The 20,065-nt window shown below is 41.0% G+C and overlaps 1 protein-coding gene and 1 non-coding gene across 2 annotated transcripts; one reads left to right on the plus strand and one right to left on the minus strand.

Annotated features, from left to right (window-relative positions):
* Positions 1 to 1,598: 1,598 nt before the first annotated feature.
* On the minus strand, positions 1,599 to 19,174 carry NCR3LG1 (natural killer cell cytotoxicity receptor 3 ligand 1). Its single transcript, XM_086676401.1, has 5 exons — positions 18,975 to 19,174; positions 16,372 to 16,719; positions 6,099 to 6,413; positions 4,288 to 4,531; positions 1,599 to 1,635 (listed from the first exon to the last, which is right to left on the minus strand). The coding sequence occupies exons 1-5, from the start codon at positions 19,084 to 19,086 to the stop codon at positions 1,599 to 1,601; spliced, it is 1,056 nt and encodes a 351-aa protein (XP_086532527.1). The 5' UTR covers positions 19,087 to 19,174.
* LOC112866211 (small nucleolar RNA SNORA72) lies at positions 17,501 to 17,633 on the plus strand. The gene has a single exon (XR_003224069.1). It is a non-coding gene; the product is annotated as a small nucleolar RNA SNORA72 (small nucleolar RNA).
* Positions 19,175 to 20,065: the final 891 nt, after the last annotated feature.

Below are 20,065 nucleotides of genomic sequence, written 5' to 3' on the forward strand. Positions count from 1 at the left end.
AAAACCCGAGCTCTATCCTTTACTAGCCATGAGACCCTAGACAAGTCACTTGTCTCCTCTCAAAGAAAAATTTAGAGATATTAAATTAAAAGTGCAGTTCAATAGATTTATTCTTATATTAACATGTACAGGTCAATCTCATTGAACTAAGAAGCAGAATTTGAAATGGATACAGCCCACAGTCCAGAAACACTAAATGTTACTTTTTTTTTATCGGAGTGTAATTGACATACAGCATTATATGAGTTTCAGGTGTATGACATGATTCAACAGTTGTATATGTTGCAAAACGATCACCACAATATGTCTAATTAACACCTGTCACTATACATAGTTACAAAAATATTTTTTCTTAAAAGTTTTTCTAAATTTTTTTTTAATATATGAAATTTATTGTCAAATTGGTTTTTCTAAATTGTTAAGATTTACTCTTAGTAACTTCCAAATATGCATTACAGTATTATTAACTAAAGGCACTATGGTGTACATTACACCCGCATGACTTATTTTATAACTAGAAGTTTGTACCTTTTGACCACTTTCACCTGTTTCATCCACCCCACCCCACCCTGAAAACCACCATTGTGTTCTGTTATTGATGAGCTTGGGTTTTGGTTTGTAGATTGCACATGTGAGATAATACGGTATTTGTCTTTCTCGGTCTGACTTATTTCACTTAGCAGAACACCCTCAAGGTGTTTCATGCATATTGTTGCAAATGACAAGATTTCACTCTTTTTGTAAGGGTGAATAAAATTCCAAAATGAATAAATTACATTATATGTTAATAGAATTTTATATATATTTTTACATATATATTATATATTCCATTTATATATACATATATATTTCATTTTATGTGTGTGTGTGTGTGTGTGTGTGTGTGTGTGTGACACAGGTATAACATTTTCTTTATCCATTCATCTATTAATGGACACTTGTTCCTATATCTTGGCTATTGTAAATAATACTTCAGTGAACATAGAGGCGCATATATCTTTTAGAGTTAGTGTTTTCATTTTCTTCAAATACCCAGAAGTCGAATTGCTGGGTCATATGGTAGTTCTATTTTCAGATAGAACTGTTCTGTTCTGTTTTCCATTGTGGCTGACCAATTTTCATTCCCACCAATAGTGCACTAGGGCTCCCTTTTCTCCACATCCTCACCAATACTTGTTGTTTCTTGTCTTTCTGATAATAGTCATTCTGACAGGTATGAGCTAATATCTCATTGTGGTTTTGGCTTCCCTGATAATTAGTGATGTTGAGCACCTTTTCATGTATCTGTTGGCTATCTGTATGTCTTCTTTGGAAAGCATTGCTTTCTTTTTCTTGGATGAGCTGATTGGCAGAAGGCTATTAAGGAAGGAAGAATGAACAGTCTGCTCTTGAGCAAACCATTAAAGCCATTAGGAAAAGTAATTTCAGTTACTTATCCATTTGCTGAGAAACCTTGTTTCTGATGTTTCTGTGTAAGAACTTCCAATGTTCTAGTGGTTCCTCCATGTGACTAAGACACGAATGCATCATAATGACAGCACCTCATTTTAATTCTTCAGTCTCTGCTGTATAGGTTTGGGTGTTTTGAGAAGAAGCTTTCAAGACTCAGGATAAGGGACGTGTTTGGGGTCGTGCCTGCGAAAGATAAAGGGGAGAGGGCACATGAGTATGGGGGTAAAACCTTTAGACCATGATTCAGGTCTCTTATCTGTGAAGGTTCGAGGAAGGAGAAGATTGGGTAGCAAGAGCCTCAGACTACAGTGCAACTCTGAGAAAGTGTTAGCCACCCCAACAGGGAACTACAAAGCCTCCTGGCCTTCTCAGCTATTTTCTAGGGCTTCCCAGGGAGAGCATGGCATAAGCTCAAATACTGCAGCAGCTCCCTGAGATGACACAGCTGGAGCATGTTGGCTGAGTACACTCCATAGCAGGCTCTCTCTGCAAAGGGTCTCAGCAGCACATCTCCATAGCAACCATACATTCTAGTCAAAATTCAGCTTCATGAGGAGCTGTATCAGTTAGCTTTTGCTGTGTAACAAGCCAACCCAAAACACAGTGGCTCTGGGAAAAAAAAAAAAGTATTTATCTCTCACTCATTTGAGAGTTGGCTCTGTTGAGTACTGATGATCTCAGCCAGATTTGCTCACCTGTCTGGGAGTTGCATGGCCGTCATCTGATTTAGATGATTTAGTGTGGCCTCCAATACAGCAACTAGCCCTAACTTCCAGTGTTGCTCAGCCTGCAGCAGGCTCTGCTTCCAGTGTCTCTCACCCCCAACAGGCTCACTTGGATGCATCCTCCTCTTACTAACATCAGAAGCACCAAAGAAAGCAAATGGAAATGCACCAAGTCTCTTGAGGCCTAGACTTAGAAATGGCACTCTTTTACTTTGGTCTCATTCTACTGACCAAAGCAAGTCATAAGGTTGAGCCCAATGTTAAGGAGCAGCCTATAATTGGAGGACACTGCAATATTACATGGCAAAGGACATGGATGTGACGAAGGGTGAAGGTTTGGAGCCAAAATTGCAAACAAAATTGGAGCAGAATTGCAGAATCCAGGCTAGTCACAAAGGCTTGAGTCTCTTTTTCAAAAAGTATCATCATCAAACGTGAGGTTATCATGAGAGCACCTGGATATCAGAAGTCAGAGGAAGGCAAGAAATAGGAGAACAGTAGAAACACCACAAGACACATTTGAAAACCATTTTATATCTAGTTGTCTCATTGGCCTAGGTCCCACCCAAAGAATAAATCCCATGAATCAGTTGGCAAATTTCAGATAAACAAATAGCCTTTTTTCTTTTCTTTTTAACGTTTATTTATTTTTTTTGAGACAGAGAGAGACAGAGCATGAACGGGGGAGGGGCAGAGAGAGAGGGAGACACAGAATCGGAAGCAGGCTCCAGGCTCTGAGCTATCAGCCCAGAGCCCGACGCGGGGCTCGAACTCACAGACCGCGAGATCGTGACCTGAGCTCAAGTTGGACGCTTAACTGACTGAGCCACCCAGGCGCCCCGCCTTTTTTCTTAATTAACTGATTATTCTATTTTTCCTAAGGCACTTATAATGAGACGTATTAGCTACTGCACAGATTCTGCCTTGGCAGGCCCATAAAAAACTAAAGGCAATTTTATTCTGTGGAACCATTTTAAAAAATATATTTACATTGGTCTCTTGGGCCTCTACAGTTTGAGTTGTTTTATTTGATATTTGGGCCATAGTCAGGGAAGAACACGTTTGAAAACATGTTTTAGTTCAGAAACACTTAGGGAGAGTTAGGAATTCCGGGTTAGGGGTGCCTGAGTGGCTCAGTCAGTTGAGCATCTGTCTCTTGGTTTAGGCTCAGGTTGTGATCCCAGGGTCATGGGATCAAACCCCACATCAGGCTCTGTGCTGAGCATGGAACCTGCTTGGTATTCTCCCTCTCTCCCTCTGCCCCTCTCCCCTACTTGCGCTCTCTCTCTAAAATAAAATAAAAATTGGGGCGCCTGGGTTGCTCAGTCGGTTAAGCGTCCGACTTCGGCTCAGGTCATGATCTCACGGTCCGTGAGTTTGAGCCCCGCGTCGGGCTCTGTGCTGACCACTCAGAGCCTGGAGCCTGTTTCAGATTCTGTGTCTCCCTCTCTCTCTGACCCTCCCCCTGTTCATGCTCTGTCTCTCTCTGTCTCAAAAATAAATAAACGTTAAAAAAAAATTTAAAAAATTAAAAAAAATAAAATAAAATAAAATAAAATAAAAATTAAAAATAAAGAAATTCCTAGTTAAACCAATGAAATCTGGTGGTAGGTTATCTCATCGAGCTATTAACAAAATATCAGCACCTGGGAGAAGGAATTCTCACCTCTGAGCCACAGTTTCTATGTGTGAGAACAACAGTGCAGCCCATACATGGTTCAAAAACCTGGTCTGAACCAAAAGTGTTTGATTCACAATGAGATGTGTACATTACGAAGAGGCAGAGGGGCTTTACACTGCGTCTCCCCAGAGTCACAAAGCACCACATGGAGATCGGAAAAGAAAGTTCATCAGTGCAGCATCAGAAAAGCCACATACCACAAACACACACCAATATCAATCCTAAGAACTCCTCAACGGCATCCACTGGCATTCTAGAATCCCCGAACTCCCAAAGTCAACTCCAAAACATAGGGCTAAACTTTGCTTTGGAGCCTCTTACCTTTTTTAAAAGAGGGGCGCCTGGGTGGCGCAGTCGGTTAAGCGTCCGACTTCAGCCAGGTCACGATCTCGTGGTCCGGTCACGATCTCGTGGTCCGTGAGTTCGAGCCCCGCGTCAGGCTCTGGGCTGATGGCTTGGAGCCTGGAGCCTGTTTCCGATTCTGTGTCTCCCTCTCTCTCTGCCCCTTGCCTGTTCATGCTCTGTCTCTTTCTGTCCCAAAAATAAATAAACGTTGGAAAAAAAAATTTTTTTTTTAATAAAAGATAAATAATAATTAACAAAATCACTGCAGGTAAGAAGGGGACTCCAATGTAGGAAAAACTGTTCGAACTCCAAGCTGTCTTCTCAGATTCTGCAGAGGGAAAGAGGAAAAAAACATTAAGAGCAAACCTAAGGGCTGGAGCCAGAGACCACACAACCACTGCTAGGACCTGAGGTTGTATGTCATTTTCCCTGTCCCTGTGACCCTCTGCCACGCGTCTTGGCGTCCTCCATCCCTATCACACACACCTCCACCCATCAAGTGTGTTTAGCACTTGCCAGAAAACACCGCAATACTGAACACTACATACCACACACACACGCCACGCAATGTTCAAAGCTTCCAAACTACTACACCCTTACTCCTATAGACTGAATATGTGTGCCCCCCCTCCCAATTCATATACTGAAATCCTGATGCGCAGCATGATGCTATTAGGAGATAGGGTTTGGTGGGGTGACTAGGTCATGCCGGTAGAGTCCTCGTGAATGGATTTAGTGCCCTTATGACAGAGGCCCTAGAGAGCTCCCTCATCCCTTCCACCATGTGAGGATACAATAAGAAGTGTGCAACCCAGAAGAGAGTCCTCACCCAACCATGGTGGCACAATCATTGCAAACTTTCAGCCTCTGGAACTGTGAAAGATAAAGATCTGTTGTTTTTAAGCCACCCAATCTGTGGCAAATTGTTATAGCAACCTGAATGGACTCAGACATACATATGATGCAGACAAACCCCTTATTCGATACACACAAAGCGTGTTTCAATTTCATACTCCCCATGCCCCACACATACCCTGTACACATCCCTTCACACACCACCCATACACACATTCCTAGCCCTTACTTCCAAGAACCATTCCTCTCTCCCTCCAGGACCATCCCAGTGCCCATCTAGCACACCCAGACCACATCCCACAGGGCTCCTTGTCAGACCCTGCCTTCTTTACCCCTCATAGCTCCAGGCAGATGCATCTAATCAGAAGGGTCATACACACCCAGGACCAGAGCTGTGACCAAGGAAGCCAAGATATGTGCTCAATGGACCTCATTCCACCAGCAGGAAGGATTCTATAGTGAGTTGTAGATCTTGAGCTAAGGACCTGGAGCTAAGGATCTTGAGCTAAGGATCCTTGAGCTAAGGAAAGTGCTGGGCTCCTGCAGGACCACTCCACTATGGTCTCCCCATCCTGGGCACAATCCGTAAGGCAGAACTGACTCAGCCTCTACCAGCCAACAGTTTGCAGTGGACCTGGGGCCTGAGCAGAAGAGTTGCTGGCAGGGCTGGGTCCCTGGCCCCTGATAGACCCTTATCCTCAGAGGACACGGACAGGATCCTATGCCCACTCTCCTTGTAGCTAGCAAGCTTCACACCCCAAGCCATATAGACCACCCAGGTCACTTAAACTGCCATGGCTAACAAGGAGCCCTGTTTTCATCTGAGAACTTTTGTCACCACTCTCCACCTCCTAGACTATCTACCCTGGCTTAAGAGACCTAGTCTGGACTGCTGACTCTAGGGCTGAGCTATGCCATACCAAGCTTTCTATCTTCCCTACTGGCCCCCAATCTTCCCTTAGGGACTGCCTGGGAACCAAAGTTTTATGTTACCTGACCTCAAGGTGAAGAGTAAGAGAAATGTTCAAGAGGTTGCTTACCTATCACAGTCAAGGTGAAATTGAGCTTCTGAGGGGTAGGCAAGGATTTGTGATATATCACACACTGGTAGATGGTCATATTGTCTTCCAGAGAGGGCTTCAGCATCAAGAAGCTAGTGACATTAAACATACCATTCTCGATGGTGTGATTAGTGATGATGCCTTCAAAAACCTCCTGAGGATCCTTCTGGGATAATTTTTTCCACATAATAGTAATGTTGTCAAGGTGGAACCCACTTGACATACACAAAATAAGTGTTTCTTGCTTTTCTTTCACCATGGCTTGCTCTGGAAACAAGCTGCTGACTGGGAAAGCTGCCAAGAGAGAAGTCATACTTTGAGGGTAGGTAGGGACTAGATTACTATCAACCCAATGCCCCAATAACAATCCTAAGATTCAGCAAGCCTTTAGGAAAGGTGAGCATACTGAATGGGATTCTGCTCAGGCTAAATATTCTGGGAATGTTGGTTTCAGTGTCAGCTGATACGCTATGGCTCCCTACTCTCACAGCAATTTTACAGAGCAGAGTTTCTTAAGCTACTTTGTATCCTACATAGACACCTGTAAAAATCTGAGGAAAGGCTTGGAACACTGCTGTGGTAGAGACTGCTAATGGCCAATTTCCAATCTTCAATCACATATCCAAATTAAAGCTACATCTTTCAACCTCCATGTAGCCATACGAACTTAGGGTCTAGTAATTTAGTTGTAATCAGAAGTGATGAGAGCAACTTTCTAGAAGTATCCTTAAATAACAAGGGTATCTTAGAGAAAAGGACTGTGCCAAAAAAAAAATTTTTTTTTTTAAAAGAAAAGAAAAGAAAAGGACTGTGCCCTTCTCTTCCTCTCCCCCTTCCTCCTTCCTGCAGAATGGCTGGAATACCACCTGATGACTAGAGACAGAGAAACCACTTCCAAACTCAAGGTGGAAGCTACCTGTTGACAATGGCAAAGTGATAAGATAAAAGGATCCTGGGTCCCCTAAGGTCACAAAACTGCCTCACCTGCCTTGGGTTGGCTACAGTTGTGTGAAAGACAATAAACTACCTTTTTTAAAAGTCATTGTTGACTTCTGGTTTCCCTTCTAACATGTGAAGACCCTGGAAGTCGTAACAAGATGAACAAACTGCACATCAACAAGTTTTCTTAGATCCATCAGAGAATTGAGGTGACAAGGCAAACCAGCACCCTGAAAACTAGACAGGCAGATTGAGAGAATCGCGGCCAAGATCATGGCACCGTAAGCAGATACCAGAGCCATAAACCAGTAGAAGCACTTAAGTAGCAACTCTTGACAAATCTCTAAAGGATGAGAGTAAGAAACTCCTGGGGGGGGGGGGGGGGCTCAGTCTCATGGCGACCACCATTCTTTCATTGGTTGTACCACCAGGAACACCACCAGGTTCTCACAGTGAAGATTCAAGAAAAAATCCCCTCCTGTTTCAGGGGAGAGGAAAGGTATTTAAAAATATACCCAGTGCAATATCCATAACAAAGGATGCTCTCAAGAGAAAAGACTGCCAGAGCCTTCTCTGACCTGGGGTAAAGATGATTAGCCAACTTTAGCCCCCTCTAGCCTTCAGGTCTCACCTAGGAACACTTTTAAGGTCACAGCCTAGGGGCTTACAGGTCTCCAAGAATGAGCTTTAATGGTAAGATCCACTGTTTCCCCTCAGCAACACTTCATTACCACAGCAATGGGGCTCCAGGGTGATAACAGTAGAGGAAAACCTAGAGAGCTGCAAGGCACCAAATCTATTCTAGGAGGGAAACTCAAAGAAAACAGGCAGCCAGCAATGAGGACCTGCCCATTCCAGCGGAAAATCCTTACAAGGAGCCTCTTAAAAAAATGTATCTTGTGTGGAAAACATGTAGATTAAAAGAATGTACAGTTTTTGTCCCAGCTTATTTCTCCATTTACTGGATGCATTTATGAAAGGCATAGGACTGGTCTTTGTGGGAAGAAACAGAAATCACAAAAGTGATTAGGAGAGCTCAAATCATGGGGTTTTTATGCCAGTTACATTACAAGGATCCTACATATCTCAAAGACCCTAACATTTGTAATATCAAGTACCGGTAGTAAATTATAGAAGTTTTATCACCAATAAACATATTTTACAATAAAGAGAAAGAAAGAGAGAGAGAGAGAGAGAGAGAGAGAGAGAGAGAGAGAAGCGCCTGGGTGGCTCAGTCTGTTAAGTGTCTGACTTCAGCTCAGGTCATGATCTCATGGTCTGCAGGTTCCAGCCCTGCATCAGGTTCCGTGCTGACAGCTCAGAGCCTGGTGCCTGCTTCAGATTCCATATCTCCTTCTCTCTCTGCCCCTCCCCAACTCATGCTTTGTCTCTCTGTGTCTCTGAAAAATGAATAAACCTAAAAAAAAATTTTTTTAAAAGAGGGGGAGAGAAAGGTTAAAAAAAAAAAAAAAAGAAGCAAAGAACAAGTTCACCAAATAGAATGGTACATACTAATACAACTATATACATAATCACTTTAAATGAATGGTCTAAACATATTAATTAAAAGACAGAGACTATCAGAGTGGATAAAAAACAAAAGACTCACCTAAATGTTTTCTATAAGAAACCCACTTTAAATATGAAGACAGGTTTAAACAGATAGGTTTAAATCAAAGGGATTGAGAAAGACACACTATACTAATGCTAACCCAAAGAAAGCTAGAGTAACTGTGAATTTAAAAGAAGCCTTCAGAACAACAACAACAAAATTTTTATTAGGGATAAAAAGAGACATTACTTAGTGAAAAAGGGATCAATTATTCAAGAAGACCTAAAAATCCTCAACTTGTATGCACCTGACAACAGAATGTCAAAATACATGAGGCAAAAACTGAAAGAACTACAAGGACAAATAGACAAATCTGCAATTATAGTTGGAGATTTTAACACTCATCTTTCATTAATTGATAGACCAGCAAGCAGAAAAGCAGTAAGAAAATAGTTGAAAGGAATAGCACCACCAATCATCTGGACTGAATTAATTAATAGGATACTTTATCCAACAGCAGAATATACATTATTCTCAAGTTCATGTGGAACACTCACCAAGATAAATCACATTCTAGCTCATAGACTACATCTTTAAACATTTTAAAGAATAGAAATAATGCAGGGTATATTCTCAGACCACAATGGAGCTATCTAGATATAAATAAGCAGAAGGATGACTGCAAAAATTCCAAATTACTTGGAGAATAAATCATTTCTATTCTAAATAATATATGGGTCAAAGAAAAAGTCTCAAGAGAAATTTTAAAATATTTTGAACCAAATGAAATTAAAATGAAAATCCTACTTATGAAAATTTGCAGGTGCTACAAAAGAAATGCCTAGAGTGGAGTGTATAATATTGAATACATATTTTAGAAAAGAGGAGAAACATAATATCAACTATCTTAATTAATAAGCTTCCACCTTCAGAAGCTAGAGGAAGAAGAGCAGTTTAGCCTAAAACAAGCAGAAGAAAAGAAATATCAAAATTTAAAGCAGAAAACAATGAAACTGAAAACAGGAAATCAATGGAGAAAATCAATGAAACCAAAAACTATGGCTTTGAAATGATTACTAAAATGATAAGCTTCTAGGTTGACTAAGAACAAAACAGAGAAGACATAAAGTACTAATATCATAAATGAAAGAGGGATCACTACTGATGCCATGAACAGACGGATAATAAAGGAACATTATGAGCACCATTATGCCCACATATATAATAACTTGAATAAAATGGACCAATTCCTTGAGAGACAAAAATTACCAAGATTCACACAAGAAAAAATAGATAATGTGAATTGGCCTGCATCTATTAGGGAAATTTAATCAATAATTAATAACCTCAGAAAAATAAAGCACTAGGCCCAAATGGTTTCAATGGTGAATTCTACCAAACATTTAAATTCATAATGATACCAATTTTTTACAATTTCTTCTAGCAATTAAAGTAGAGGCAACACATCCTAACTCATTCTATAAGCCCAGTAATACAGTAATCCCAAAACCAGATGAAAACATTACAAGAAAGGAAAACTATAGACCAATATGTTTCAGTACACTAAATGCAAAAGTCCTCAACAAAATATTAGCAAATTGAGCCCAACAATGTATAAAAATAATTATACACCACAACTAAGTGGGATTTATTCCAGGTATTCAAGACTGTTTCATCATTCAAGTCAATTAATATAATCCATCACATCAACAGACTAAAGAAGAAAAATTACATGATCATATCAATTATGCAAAAAAAGGATTTGGCAAAATCCAACACCCATTCATGTTAAAAACTCTCAGGAAACTAGGATAAGGGAAACTTTCTCAACTTGAAAAAGAACATCTACAAAAAACTTACAGCTAACATCACACTTAATGGTGAGAAACTAAAGACCGGAAAAAAGCAGGGCTATCTCTTCTGACCACTCCTATTCAATATTGTGATGGAAGTCCTAGCTAGTATAATAGGGCAAGAGAAGAAAATAAAAGATATACAGATTAAGAAGGAAGAAATAAAACTGTTCTCAGACACAAGGTTTATATAGAAAAATCCCCAACACTGGACCAAAAAAATATTTAAACCCTAGAACTAATAAGTGATTACAGCAGCAGCAGACTGCAGGATTCAAGGTTAATATATAAAAGTCAATGGCTTTCTGGAAAGAGCCCAAATGTCCATCAATGGATGAATGGATAAAGAAGATGTGGTATATATATACAATGGAGTATTACTCGGCAATCAAAAAGAATGAAATCTTGCCATTTGCAACTACGGGGATGGAACTGGAGGGTACTATGCTAAGTGAAATTAGAGAAAGACAAATATGATATGACTTCACTCATATGAGGACTTTAAGAGACAAAACAAATGAACCTAAGGGAAGGGAAACAAAAATAATATAAAAACAGGGAGGGGGACAAAGCATAAGAGACTCTTGAATATGGAGAACAAACAGAGGGTTACTGGAGGGGTTGTGGGAGGGGGGATGGGCTAAATGGGTAAGGGGCATTAAGGAATCGACTCCTGAAATCATTGTTGTACTATATGCTAACCAATTTGGATATAAATTAAAAAAAAAAAAAAAAGCCAATGGCTTTCTAATACCCAAGCAATAAACAATTGGAATTTCAAATTAAAAACCCAATACCATTTATTTTTTTTTAATTTTTTTTTCAACGTTTATTTATTTTTAAGACAGAGAGAGACAGAGCATGAACGGGGGAGGGGCAGAGAGAGAGGGAGACACAGAATCGGAAGCAGGCTCCAGGCTCTGAGCCACCAGCCCAGAGCCTGATGCGGGGCTCGAACTCATGGACCGCGAGATCGTGACCTGGCTGAAGTCGGACGCTTAACCGACTGCGCCACCCAGGCGCCCCTAAAAACCCAATACCATTTAAATTAGTGCGCTGTCTGCCCCCTTAAAATTTCTTTAAACCTAAAAGAAATATTTAGGTTTAAATCTAACAAAATACGTACAGATCTACATGAAGAAAACCAGAAAATTCTGATGAATGAAATAAAAAATCTAAATAAATGAAAGGATATTCTGTGTTCATGGAAAAGAAGAATCAATATTGTTAAGGTGTCAATTCTTCCCACCTTGATCTATAGATTCAATGTAATCAAAAGCCCAGAAAGTACTTTGTGGATTCTGACAAACTGACTCTCAAGTTTATAAGGATAGGCAAAAGGTCCAGAATAGCTAACACAATACTGAAAAGGAACAACAAAATTTGATGACTAACACAATCTTACTTAAAGACTTACTGTAAAACTACAATAATCTATAGAACATGGTATTGGTGAAAGAACAGACAAATAGACCAACAGAACAGAATAGAGAGCCCAGAAAAAGACCCACACAAATGTATTTAACTCATCTTTGACAAAGGAACAGAAGTAATTCAATGGAGAAAAGATAATCTTCAACAAATAGGCTGGAACAACTTATGCACAAAGTCTGCACATGGAATCTAGACATGCATTTTATACTTTTCACAAAAATTAACTCAAAATGTATCATAGACCTAAACATAAAACTATAAAATGTCTAGAAAGATAACATAAAAGAAACTCTAGGCGGCCTTGAGTTTGGTGATATGCTTTTAGATACAATGCCGAAAGCATAATCCATGAAAGCAAAAAATCAGTAAGTTGGACTTTACTGAAATTTAGAACTTCTGCTCTGCAAAACACAGTTAAGAAAATGAAAAAACAGGCCATAGACTGGGAGAAAATATTTGCAAAACACATATCTGATAAAGGATTTGTATCTAAAATATACAGATGACTCAAAAAATAAATAAATAACATAACGGAGGATTCTTAAAACTCAACAACTGGGACACAAAGGACCCAACTGAAAAATGGTCAAAAGATCTAAACAAGTATCTTTCAAAAGAAGATATGCAGAGGACAAAAAAGCAAATAGAAAGATCCTCAACATCACATGTCATTAGGGAATTACAAATTAAAACAACAGAAGGGATATCACTACATACTTACTAGAATAGCTAAAATACAAAAAATTAACGATACCAAATGTTGATGAGGATATAGAACAACAGGAACTCTCATTCATGACTGGTAGAAATGCAAAATGATACAGTCACTCTGGAAGAACTGGCAGTTTCTTACAAGTTTAAACATCGTCTTAACATATGATCCAGCAATCACACTCTTGGGTATTAACCCAATTGAGATGAAAAATTATGTCTACACAAAAACCTGCACCTGAATGTTTATGGCAGCTTTATTCCTAATTGCCCAAAACTGGAAACAATCAAGATATTTTTCAATAGGTGAATGGATAAACAAACTATGGCACATCCATACAATGGAATATTATTCAGTGATAAAAATAAATGAGCTATCAAGCCACCAAAATAACAAACAACAACAAAAAAAGACATGGAGGAATCTTGAATGTATATTGCTATGTGAAGGAAGCCCATCTGAAAAGGCTTCATACTGATCATTCCAATTCAATTATATAATATTGTAGAAAAGGCAAAACTATGGGGACAGTAAAAAGATTAGTGGTGTAAGGGGCCCAGGGGGAGGGGCAAATAGGTGAAACAGAGGCAGTGAAAACTATTCTGTGATACTGTAACATATATGTCAAACTCACAGAACTAGAAACACACAGAGTGAATCTTAACGTATGCAAATTTTAAATAAACCATTTAAAAGTTCAAGGAATCCCCCAAAAGAGAGAAGGTACACTGTAACAACAAATCTAAGTGTACTACAAATGTACGAAAGAGCCTCGCTGCAAGGGACAGAAGAAAGGTGCTGACCTATGGAACTTCTGAAATAAATGGAGTCTACAAGAACAAAGGCAAGATGAATTGCAAGTACTATACCCTGGGTGATAATGTTGTTTCTCATGGGGGTACAAGTTAACAATTCTGATATGGCTGTAGACATATACTAGAATTAAACAATTAAGTAAATAGACGAGAGGACGATGGGAGCCAGGTTTCTTACTGCTGGAGTGGGTTTCACAAATATGCAAAAGAAGGAGGCTAGAATGATTCATATGGTAATAGATTAAAGTTAGGGACATCATTAAGAACTACTATATTAAAATAAATATAGACACAGATGGTTAAAAATAGAAATTCTTACAGATTTTTGTATATACACAGATTAGTATACATACACATATTTATTTGCTCTGTCAGTTCAGAGGGCCCAGAAGCAATGATATCCCAGTGGGGACAAGCACATCTAGTGCCCGCATTTTGGTTTCTAACATATTTTCCAATCGAAAGAACCAGAGAGAATTCCTTGAATAATTGGCTGATTCTAGGAATGGGACAAGAAATACACAAGATGATCCTGGAGCATCTTCTAGTGCCAGAAAGTAAGGAAGTGCTTAGATCAAAACAAAACCCCACAATGATGAGAGTATGTCAAAGAGACACAAGAGTCAACTGAAAATGATCCCAATGGCCAAAGCAGGAACAATTTGAGCAATAAAATAAAGTTGTATGAAATTATAACCTAAAGTACAAAATAAATATCCTGAGTCCAAACTGACATCAATAAATTTAGATTAATAAGTGAGGGAGAAGAGAGAAATCTCTTGTGCAGAAGAATCCCAAATAAATTATGTAACTACTCCACTCTAAAGGAGGGGGAGCATAATTTACCACAGCTTAAATGTGCGCTGCATAGAGTGACTTCCTTTCAAAGACTATAAGATGACAAAGAGGAGAGGAGAGTAGCTTTATAGGGGAAAAACCAGACAAATACTAAAGCTAGATGATTAAGGTCAACACCAAGAGTCATAAATCATTCAAAAAAATGGGATGGGATGAAAATCGCACTTTACCTCTGTGATCTTCCTCCCCCAAAACCATAACTCCAGTGAATTATGAGAAAAATAGCAGGGAAATGCCAATAGAGCGGCATCCTATGATATACCTGACCATTACTCCTCAGAATATCAAGGTTGCCAAAACAAGGAAAAGTCTGTGAAACTGAGAAACTGTGACAGTAAAGAGGAGCCTAAGGACACATAACAACTAAATGTATTGTGGTATTTTGGATGGGATCCTGGAACAGAAAAAAAGACATCAGATTAAAAGTTAAGGAAATCTGAATAAACTATGGACTTTAATTAATAATAATAATTATCAATATTGGCTCATTATTTGTAACAAATATACCATACTAATGCAAGATGTTAATAATAGGGAAAGTGGTGTGCAGAGATGGGAGTGATATGAAAACTCTGTACTATCTTTGCAATTTTTCTGTCAATCTAAAGCTATTCTAACAAATAAAACCTATTAATTTTTTAAATGCTTTTATTTTAAGCTTTCTGTCAGTTGCAGAGGAAATGAATCCTAACTTAACATTCTCATCCCCCAAACTAATATGTACAAAATATTAAAAGTCCTAAGTACAATTTTGGGAAGGCTCATAGACACTGTCCCCCTTTTATAGGCTGAATTGTGGCCTCTCAAAATTCATACGCTGAAGTCCTAACCCCAGTGCCTCGGACTGTGACTATATTTGGAAATAGGGTCTTTATCTAGGTAACTCAATTACAATGAGATCATTAGGTTGGGCCCTAGACTAATATGACCAATGCACTTGCAAGAAGGAAAGAGTAGGACACACATGCACAGAGGGAAGAATACTGAAGACACAGGGAGAAGATGGCCATTTACAAGCCAAGCAAAAAGCCCTCAGAAAAAAACAACCCCACGGATACCTTCATTTCAGACTGCTAGACTCCAGGGTTGTGAGAAAATAAATTTCTGTCATTTAAGCCACCTGTCAGTGGTATTTTGTTATGGCAAACCCCAGCAAACAAATACACCCCCCAAAGCTCATCTACATATGATCAGACCAATCATAACAGAGGAGAGCTCAAAGAGGTGTTTGGTGGACAGTGTGGCTGTTGCTGCAAGTCTTCACTGGGCACCTACCTCACACCAGCACCCAGCTGGGCATGTTCATGCATTATGTTATGTAATCCTCAGAACATCATGAGACAGGTGTGATTTATCACCCCATTTTGTGCAGGGGAAAATTCAGGTCCAAAAATGTTAAGTGGCTGGCCCAATCACCCAGTTTGGAAGCAGCAAAGCTAAAACAGGATTCAGGGGCGCCTGGGTGGCTCAGTCGGTTGAGCGGCCGACTTCGGCTCAGGTCATGATCTCGCGGTCCGTGAGTTCAAGCCCCACATTGGGCTCTGTGTTGACAGCTCAGAGCCTGGAGCCTGTTTCGGATTCTCTCACCCTCCTCTGACCCTCCCCCGTTCATGCTCTGTCTCTCTCTGTCTCAAAAATAAATAAACGTTAAAAAAAAAATAAAACAGGATTCAGATCTATGGAACCCAGCATCTCACTCCTTTCCCGGCTACCTTTCAGAGACACCTCTGCAGTAAACACTCACCATCCATACACTAAGTAAATTATATCATAACTTATATAGCTGTCTTTCACTGAGCACTTACAGTGGGCCATACATTATACTAAGCATGTTACCTGAATTTTTCATAGACTCTTCCCCACAATAAACCTCCTAGGCAGGTACTATTACATTTGTTCAGAAAGTGGTTCTATGTGATTAATAGAGGTTCTATGTGATTAGTAACTTGCCCAACACTGTTCGGCTGTCAAACCCATCTGTCTGACTCATAGGCATGTTCTAAACCTCTGCTCCATCTGGCCCAGCCACAACTCCACCCCAAGCCTCAGTACCACGGAAACCACAGGGCCCTGCCCCCAGGGAACTCACCCACAACCTCCAGCTTGACTTGTCCCACTGCTTTGTGAGGGGTGATCACCACCTCACATCGGTACTCTCCTGCTTCCCTCAGCTGGATCCCTGGCAGCTGCAGTGAGGCATTCCCACTCTCCAAACTTTTAAGAGGCACCATGGCTCCAGGTCGACCTGTCATTTGTTGGCCTCCAAAAAACTCAAATAGCTTAACTTCTGTTGCAGACCCTGGATTCTTCCAAAACCAGGTGACACCCATAATGGTTATGTTTGGGGAGGGGTCACCATAGACTTGGCAGAAAATAGTGGCATTGTCATTCAGCAGCACAGTCTGAGTTGTCCCTGCCATCTTCACTTGCAAGAAACCTGTGGCAATAAGAGAATTCAGTTATGGGAAACTGTTGGAAAAAAACATAGGCCTGATACTCTCAAACACTACCACATAAATGGAAACAAATCCCTTTTTTTGTGAGGGGAAGGGGGTGTTTCAGGTACAGATGCTCTTAGTTCACGGCCCTGCATTAACCCACGTAAGAGTGTTCAACTTTGTTCTTCTTTTTCAAGATTGTTTTCAATATTCTATGTCCCTTGCAATTTCAGAGGAATTTTAGAATCAGTTTATCAATTTCTACAAAGAACTCAGCCGAGATTCTAACATGAATTGCACTGAATGTGTAGCAATTTGGGGAGTACTACCATCTTAATAAGGTTGTCTTCCAATCCATAAATGTCTTTTGGGGATGTACTATGGAATGAATGTTTGTGTCCCTCCAAATTTCACACAATTGAAGCCTAACCCCCAGTGTGATGGTACTTGGAGGTGGGGCCTTTGGGAGGTGATTAGGTCACAAAGGTGAAGCCCTCGTAAATGGGATTAGTGTCCTAATAAGAGACAGGCAGAGAGATCTCTTTCTCAGCACCAGGGGATAAAGTAAGAAGGTATTCCTCTACAAGTCAGGAAGAGGCCCCTCACCAGGACCCAATTCAGTCAGCACCTAGATGGTGGACTTCCCAGCCTCCAGAACTGTGAGAAATAAATCTCTGTTGTTTAAGCCACTTAGTCTAAGGTATTTGTTAGGCGGCCTAAAAAAACTTAGGATGGGATAATTCTTCCATTTCACTTTAGATCTTCTTTAAAATTTTTCAACAGCAAATATTCCTGCTGTTCTCATTTTGTAAATAATCAAGACAGACTAAACATTTGCTATATTAAGATCATGCATGTCTCCCCAAACTTAGTTCTTTCCCTGGATCTGGTTTTATCAATGCTGGTGATTCATATGATGCATCTTATGTGGGAAATATCTGTAAGTCTAGGTATCCTTGAGAAATGATAGCAAAGCTAGTGTAATCACTTTTAAAGATAACAATTGATAATTTGATGATTTGCCATTTGCAATGCCAGTTGCCATTAAATGAATTATAAAACTAAAAAAACATATAGTTTTCAGAGTAAAAGTTTTGTGCTCCTTTTGTTAAACTTATTCCTAAGTATTTTATTCTTTCTGATGGATTCATAAGTAGAACTTTTCTCTTAATTTTTTGGATTGCTCATTGCAAGTATATAGAAATACTATTTATTATTTATTATTAATTATTAATTATTATTATTAATACTATTATTATTTATTATCTAAGATGTTTAATGCTTACATTTTTGTTCTCTTTAAAACTGCCTTGTTTTGTTTCTCAAACTTATGAAAATGCTATGGAGTTACATGTTACTGTTTCTGCTTCTGGCACTGTTTCAAGATCCTCTCACTGCTATGTGTACGGCTAGTCCATTGGTTGAAGTTGTTGACAAGTTCTCTATATGCAAATCCACATTTGGCTCATGTACAGCCCCAAGGATGGACAGACACTCAGATGGTCTCCGAAATTCCCACATCCCTAACCATCCACCCACCACCACTTGGCACAGCCTGGCCTACTCTGGCCAGTCTAGTAAGCGTCAAGTGATATTTTACTGTGTTAACTTCTATTCTATGATTAGTAATGAGTTTAAACATCTCTTCATATGCCTTTCAGCCTTCTGGTGTCCTGTTCGATAATTAGACAGAAACATCCATCAGTGTCCCTCCCCCCCCCCCCCCAAAAAAAGTAAAAGAGAAGGTTTGAATATCACCACGAGGTTAAAAAGTCCCCTCACTCTCTGCAGACTTCAGTAAAGTGAAGATGGCTCCCGGACAACACGTGGGATAAGCAAGTGGAGTGTTTTTTTTTCACTTCCTCCCCCTTTGCCTTCTCAGCTGTAGCAAAATGATGCAAGCGGCTCTGAAATTCACAGAGCATTCAGAGCATAGAATCAAAGGAGGCCCCCCTCCCCAGGTTTCTACAAGGGCCGACTCTGCACACAGTAGCCGACAGTACAGTAATGAATGAGTAAACGAACTCGAAATTTCGGAGGAGAGCTCCCGGAGCTCGTTAGAGCCCGGAGCGGCTGCGGATCTCGGACGGGACGGGACCGGACGGGACTCCTGCTGTCGCGGACCGGTGAGGGGGCTGCCGTGCGGCCAGCACCCCATCCTGCCTACGCATCCCACCCTGCCTCCACCCCCCCCACCTCCGCCTACCTCACACACCCAGCCGCCCCCCCCCCCCTCCGGGCGCAGCGGGCCTACTTGCGCTGGGCGGTGAATGCCACAGGAACAGAAGTAGAGGCAGAGACACATGAAGGAGCAGGAGAGGCAGCTTGCAGCCCCACGACACACGGCCTTCCGACCCGTGAGCCATGTCCACTGCCACGCGCGATTTGGCTGCGCCCACTTGCTCAAAGGACCGGCCGGAGCCCGGGTCCGCCTACTAAGCTGTCTCCAGAAGCTTCCCCTACGTAACTCAACCCGCCCTCAGCAACAGAGACACTGAGTGGGCGGGACTGCAGCCCGCCGCCCGCCGCCCGGGAGCCCGCGAGCCCGCGAGCCCGCAAGCCCGCGCAAGGGCTTAAGTAAAGGCGAGCCCGCACCTCCTAAGCCTATGAGTCCCTTCCGCTTGTCTGCGAAGTGGGTCTGGCTGGCTGCTCTCTTTACGTTGAACACTTGTAAGGAGCCATGTGCCCGGCTACAGCCCCGCCATGGCGCAGGAGAGCCGGGGGAACCCAGCCTTGGGCGGCAGAGGTTACCGCCTTGGGCGGGGAGGTGTCTTACGGCGGGGGCTTCAGGTCAGCCTCTGGTTCACTTTGTTTTGTTTCTGGTTTTTTTTTTTTAATGTTTATTTACTTTTGAGAAAGAGAGAGAAAAAACACAAACGGGGAGGGGCAGAGAGATAGGGAGACACAGAATCTGAAGCAGGCTCCAGGCGCCGAGCTGTCAGTGCAGAGCCCCTTGCAGGGGACTGGAACCCACCGACCATGAGACCATGACCTGAGCTGAAGTCCCAGGCTTCACGGACTGAGCCACCTCAGGAGCCCAGGTTCACTTTGTAAAGTGAAGCTGGGCGCCCCCTCCGTGTGGTGGAAGTTAACTAACGCAGTGCCAGAGTGTGGGTAGGTTGCCACAGGGTGACTGCCCTTACCATCCATAAAATAAACTTACATTACTTAAAAAAAAAAAAAAAAAAAAAAAAAAAAGCTTAAGTTTCTTAAACTGAAAGCCAAATTTATATCCAACATCTGAAGGCAGCCCTTAATTTCCCATCCCCTTACTAACCAAAAAGTGGCTTCTGACTTTGTCCAGCAAAACCTGTTCATTCAGTGATCACTAAGTTTTACCACCTC

The sequence above is a fragment of the Puma concolor genome, chromosome D1 (genome assembly GCF_028749965.1).
Source record: "Puma concolor isolate L17-30 chromosome D1, mPumCon1.1.hap2, whole genome shotgun sequence".
Classification (NCBI taxonomy): domain Eukaryota; kingdom Metazoa; phylum Chordata; class Mammalia; order Carnivora; family Felidae; genus Puma; species Puma concolor.